General features: G+C 42.3%; 1 protein-coding gene across 3 annotated transcripts in view; it reads right to left on the bottom strand.

The window, feature by feature from the left end:
- Positions 1 to 6,116, bottom strand: part of ST3GAL6 (ST3 beta-galactoside alpha-2,3-sialyltransferase 6) — a 20,357-nt gene that overhangs the window by 3,097 nt on the left and 11,144 nt on the right. For 2 of the 3 annotated variants that reach the window (XM_009070079.1, XM_009070078.1), the window contains 3 exons: positions 4,549 to 4,644; positions 3,980 to 4,166; positions 2,778 to 2,915 (listed from right to left, as the gene is read on the bottom strand). In XM_009070079.1, the coding sequence (XP_009068327.1) occupies positions 2,778 to 2,915; positions 3,980 to 4,166; positions 4,549 to 4,644 (421 nt within the window). The remainder of the gene's footprint in view (positions 1 to 2,777; positions 2,916 to 3,979; positions 4,167 to 4,548; positions 4,645 to 6,116) is intronic. The other variant, XM_009070080.1, reaches the window with a different exon arrangement.

The raw sequence follows: 6,116 nt of genomic DNA, 5'->3' as shown, positions 1-6,116 counted from the left end.
CCCTACAGCAGATAAGCAAGTAAATGCAATGTAAAACATCAAAAGCAGTTCATGAACAGGTGTTAATTGCAAAATTAAAAGCACCTAACCAGAAGTTAGCATTTCTCACAGAGGCATAGAACAAGTCTGTGCAACCAACTGCCCTATCTTGTCAACAAGTACATAACTTTTTTAACAGCAGCTAAAATCATCTGAGAAAGTAAATGAGGCAAAATATTTTAGAGAGGTGAACTCTTTCATTAGACCAATAGATGAAGCCAAGGTGAAAAACTATCCCCAAAAATGGATACAACTTTCAGACACTAATGTCCTTCTTAGCTAAAATGATGTTTTTCTCAGAGATCAAATGAGCTACATGCTGTCAGTAGTTGCAATCAAACCTCAAACTGAGCACAAAATCATGGGACTTTCTGAACTATAACGCAAGGCTCAGTTCATTTGTCTCTGAAAACAAAGCAGACAAATTAACAGAGAGAAGGCAAGATGCATTCAATGCATTTCTTTGTATCATATGATAACACAACAAATTCACAGGAAAAAGTTACTATTCTCACCTCTGTATGTCTAACTGAAGTCACAGAATTGAATTATCACCTTCTATACAGAAATTTTTTGCACCTTTATACAATTCTCGAAGTACTCCAGAAATAACATCTGCTTAAAACAGACACTACTACCCAGGGCTCTTGCCAGTTAGCAAAACAGCTTTATGCTCTAGGGCCCCAACATCATAAACACAGTGGTGACTCTTGCAATGTCCATACTAAGCAGGACCCCAAAACTATGGCAGGAATCCTACACGTTAGGACCAGTGCTATTTGGAACTATCAGGAACATCACAGGTTATAACTAGCTCTATTCACCTTTGGCTATCATAAAATTCACTTCAAAAGAAAATAATTTAAAAAGCAACTACTTTTTAAATGTATTATCATGCTAGTGACCTAGCAATATCCTAGGCCTGTAATGAATTTTTTCCAGCCAGTCACATTTAATGGGAATAGGCACAGCCCAGAATGACTCTACACTTTCTGATTTCAGTGGTTCTGGGGCAACACATCCGATTTTATTCCTGACTCTGCCAACAAACAAATAGAAATGCTTGCTGGCTACGCACAAATGTGCACACTGGGAATGTGAGATTGGCTTCCTGGAAGGACAGAGACAGCAGGGAAAGCAACAGTGGTCATCAGCATCTTCCACAGGCAGAGGGGGCTGAAGCACAGGACAGGGAAGGCAGCACCAGCTCTCACCAGGGATGCATTACGGTACAGAGGGCTCCAAAGAGGCTCCTGTGAAAGGCTGTCCTGACCACGGGAATCCCCGAGGAGTGAGCGACCTGCAGCTTAACTGAGCTGTGCCAGGGCCACTGCAGATGTGCAGGCTCCCACTGCAGAAGCATAGGCTCCCAGCCATGACCCACCTCTGAGATGGGAGAAAAAGCGATGAAGAGCACGCCTTGATCATTGCTGCCCCAGGGAAGAGGGGCTGCAAAATCCCTGGGATGGAGGAAGTGGGATGTAGAAGAAGTAGAAGAGGATCCCAAGCATGGATGTGTTCCACCTCAGCTCTGTGCAGGGGCACCCAGAGAGCAGGAGAGGAGCAAAGGGTGACTGAGGATCCTGTGCCTCTGTACCAGCTCCAGGACGCTATGCACATCTCTCCGACTCACTGACAGCACTGGTTTTAATGCCTACTCCCAATGAGAGGGGAGCACAGGGAGAGACAGGACTTCTAGACCCATGGAGGCCACACTTATTCTTGTGGCCATTTAGAAGACAGTTAGGCATCCAGTTACTATGCTGCTTTCTTCCTACCCAAGCCCTCAACTCCCTCAAATACTAGAAATATTAAACCAGAAAAAAAGAAAGTTGTGGTAGATACTCCACAGTGAGAGCCTGTCAAACGTTTCCACACGTGTCAGTTGGCTGGTGCTGATGAAGCAGCAATGTGACCCTGGGAAACCATATTTGTGCTAAACAGCACGTGGGCCATCCTGACTGCACTGAGGTCTCCAGCTTGCAGCTTTACCTTTCATTAGAAACATTCTTCTGTCACAAACTGACACTTAAAATGTATTTTTATGTCCAAATTGCTGGTTAAGGCATTACAATGCTTGGCATCAAATCAGCATGCACAAGAATGCTGCTAGACACATGTCATTAGCACAGAGGTGGAATATTTTGTATTCTCCCTAGTCCCTGCCCACCCCCAGCTGCGTGAAATCGCAGCAGTGTTAAAATTACTCAGCTGTTGGGGTTTTATTGTTGGGTGTGGGGTTGATTTTGGTGTTTTCTCTTTTGGTGGGAGGTTTTGTTGAGGGTTTTTGTTTTCTGTTTTGTGGGGTTTTCTGGTTTTTTTCTTGGGTTTTTTTTTTTTTTTTTTTTTTTTTTTTTTTTTTTTACAAAGAAACACTACAAAACACCCAACAGTCAATAATTCAAGACCTCTTCATATCTCTAGAAGCTCTTTGAAGCTGCCATGTTCCATTACCTGCCTGCTCTTCCCAATTTTGTACAAGACATTATGTCTGTCTGGAAAGTGATCTCATTTAATACCAATTAGACAATCCATAAAAAGCTACTTTTAGCACACCACGATAGCCACTGTCTTTCTGGGTCCCATTTTCCCATCTTTTTTGAGCACCATCTAAATGCAAACTCCTTTAATGCAAACCTAAAAGGCATTCTAATACAGCCCACTATAATAAAGACATCATTACTTTAAGTACACATTTGGTTGCACAAAACTAAAAGGCACAGAAGAAAAAAGCCTACCTCTTTCTTAGGAAACCTTGTTGGGAAATGAAGCCACTCATAAGCTGTTTTTCTGGTGATGCTGGGATCAAGAATCCTGATCTGACTGGACTTGTATATCATATTCAGAGCTGGTTTCTTCCAAAAGCCACTAGCACTCTGTAACAGGCAAGTAAATACACACTTTTAATGGCTATAAACAGTTGAATTTAGATTTGTAGCAACTCTTAACCAGAGTAAAATCCAAGGACACAAGGTTAAGGAAGAAGCAGAGTGTTGAACCTCACAAAGTTCAACAGAAACAGGTGTTCCTACAACAGGAAAACGCACTGCAGTGGCAGAGCCTGGGGCCAGCTGGCTAGGAAACAGCTTTGCAGAAAGGCCCCTGATGGACAACACACACCAACAGCATGCCCTGGGGGCAGTAAATGCTCACTGTGTGCTTGGCCACGTTAGTAAGAGGCAGACAGAAGTTATCATGCTCAAGTACTTTGTGCTGTGCCCTTCTGCAGTCTCACAAACAGTGTGTTGGGCTCCCCTGTGTCAGAGAGTGCATCAAACAGCAGAAGGCCACTAAAACAGCCAAGGGATCAGAGCTCACAGCAAACAAGAAGCATCTGAGGAGGCTGTTCATCCCATCTTCAAGGGACAGTGAGAAGGAAGGTGTGGGCATGTGGTGGTTTACAAATAGACATAGTATCAGACTCTTCTCAGAGGTGCACAGTGAAAGGATGAGGAGAAAGTCTTTCCTGTGAGGGGGCTGCAGGACTAAGAGCTTGCAGAAGTATCCTTGGAAATACTCAAAACTTACCTGGACATTGCCCTGAAAACCTGGAATGGCTTGGAACTTGGCCCTACTTCCTTTCAAAAAGATTTTGGACTAAAGACCTCCTGAGAGAGGTCCCTTCCAGCACTATTCTGCAATTCCACCAAGTGGTAAAACATTCTGGGAAATGTCTGGAGCATGGATGTCAAAATATCAAAACAGCGCTAGGAGGAGGATGAAATAATATTTCTCAGAGGAAAACTGCTTTGTGGTGAGGAACTGATCAAATATGTGCATTGGAAAGAAGACAGAGGCATTGCTGGTAAAGGGATATTAAACAGACTGACTAGGAGAACCAGCACCCCCCTCAGCTAAGAGGCCTAAGGTTAAAGCAAACATATTTCCCATGAGAGGGGTGTAGCAAGATGAGCCAAGGTGCATGAATAATTGAACTCACTATTTTCTGACCACCTAGTATCTCCCAAAGCCACTTCAAGTCACGTGTTTTGAAGACGATGAGAACAACAGTCGTGTTAGGGTCATAGTGGATGGGATCTGAGAAGATAGATTCTGGGTAAGAAAGGCGGAAAGTCGTCCGTCTCCCAACATCCTCTTCGTACCCTATCACGGGGCCATTATTCATTCTGCAGAGGACAGGGACACAGAGAAGGCAATGACTACTTCACCCACATCCTTACCATGCAGTGGCTGGTACATGCACCCGTCTGCAGGACAGGCAGCATTTCTGCACACAGGAAAGTTTAACAGCCCAGCATTTACTTATCACATTATAGATGAGCAATTATCAGATACACTCACCCTCTAAAATCAGAGGGATCAAGTACATGTGGGAAATTGGCCAAGGTGGTTTAGAATACAATCACACAATTGCTTATCATGTGTCATTTGAGCAGAAGGCCTTTCGATTTGGCTCAAACACAGAAACTAGAGAAGGGCAAAGAGTATCTGGCTTGGAGAATTATCCATTGCTCCAGGTACACAAAATGAAAAGGAGATACCATTTACCTTATTATGACATCGTATGAGTCAATTTTCTCCCCTAAAGTCTTGTTTCGAAGCACTCCTCCATTACCGACCACCACACACCGGCGACAGGCAATGCTGTGGAACAGACAGAAGTTTTGATATTCATTACTTCCTTGGCTTCATATTAATGATACATCTGCATTTAACTGGCTCATTTGCTAACTGAGGTCCTGTATCTTTTACAGTCCTTGGCCCCTACAAAGCAGACTCAATCCTGTATCATACATTATGGCTGATTTCAAAAAGGAGCTGCACTATTTCACGGATTGACTGAGTCAGGAATTGGCTTCTCCCGTGTGAAACTGTTTTTACACATATCCTTTTTCTAGTGGTTTCTGTTTAAGATCATCTAACCAGTTGGCGATACGGATGCCATTAGACAAATTACCTTCCATAGTGCTTTAAACTTGTCCCAGGCTGGGGGTATATCAACCAGGACAGCTTTCCCAGACATGCTCTAACTCAAATTAAGGTGCTTCTACAATATTGTACAACTGCACAACTCAGGAGACCTCCAGCACAAGTTAAAGCAGGAAGATTTATGTTCACAATTTACCTTATAGGCCTATGAGCTGTACATGTGAAAAACGCTAGCCAAATGACATATGATGGCTCTTCAAATGACTATGACGTTGATTTCTCTTCCTCTGCTTTGACAGTTCTGTCTAAACATGTTTACACATGTGCTGAAGTGCATGTTGTCATGATGTAACAGGACTGATCCACTTGAACAGAAGTTGCATTCTTGTATGACCAGACTCAAATTAGACAGCATTGCTAAGTACATAAAATGCTGTGATCTGAAAATAATATCTTACACTACAGCAAATCAAAACAGTAATTCCTTTGAAATTTGGAGCATACTGAGGGTTTAAAAGCACCAAAAAAGGTATAAGGAAGATGTTAAACTTGTAAAAGTAAATTCTAATGGCAAGATTTTTCAAAGTTTTCCCAGGTTTTCTTAGTGCATATTTTGGTCTCTACTGTCTTATTTCAATGCTAGCAAAATGTGTGCTTTGGGGGCTCACAGACAGGCTTGCTGGTTTTTTACTCAAAACTGTCATTTTAGGGAAGGTTTACATCCAATATATAAGACTGCAAACTCCTCCTTACAGAATAAGGACACCTTTTTTATTGTAAAAATGCTTCTTTCTTTAGAGCAAAAGCTGTTCAATTTTGTTGCAGCAGCAACAATGGGAAAATAAAAATGCTACTATTTTCTTCAGGCTCACAGTTTACCAAGGTCACCTCCCAACTTCCCACTCCCATGGTTTTTTCTTCAAGTAAGAAAAAGGCTCTAGGACATTTTTTTACTCTCGGTTCAGGACACCAAGATTGTGTCCCAAATAATATTATAACCTGTATTAAATGCCCAGTGTGGCATTTTATGCAGACTAATTAACATCTTTCTCCTCAGATAGTCCAACTCAGTTTTTTTCAGCTGAGAGTATTATTCCATGTCAACAAAAACAGCCTCTTCCAGCTGAGACTGACCGACATCTCAATGTACAAAGCAGTTCCCTGTATTTCCTACAGAATTAACAACA

This window comes from Acanthisitta chloris, unplaced genomic scaffold, assembly GCF_000695815.1.
Source record: "Acanthisitta chloris isolate BGI_N310 unplaced genomic scaffold, ASM69581v1 scaffold11012, whole genome shotgun sequence".
Taxonomy (NCBI): Eukaryota; Metazoa; Chordata; class Aves; order Passeriformes; family Acanthisittidae; genus Acanthisitta; species Acanthisitta chloris.
This window is presented reverse-complemented; position numbering and strand designations above follow the sequence as displayed.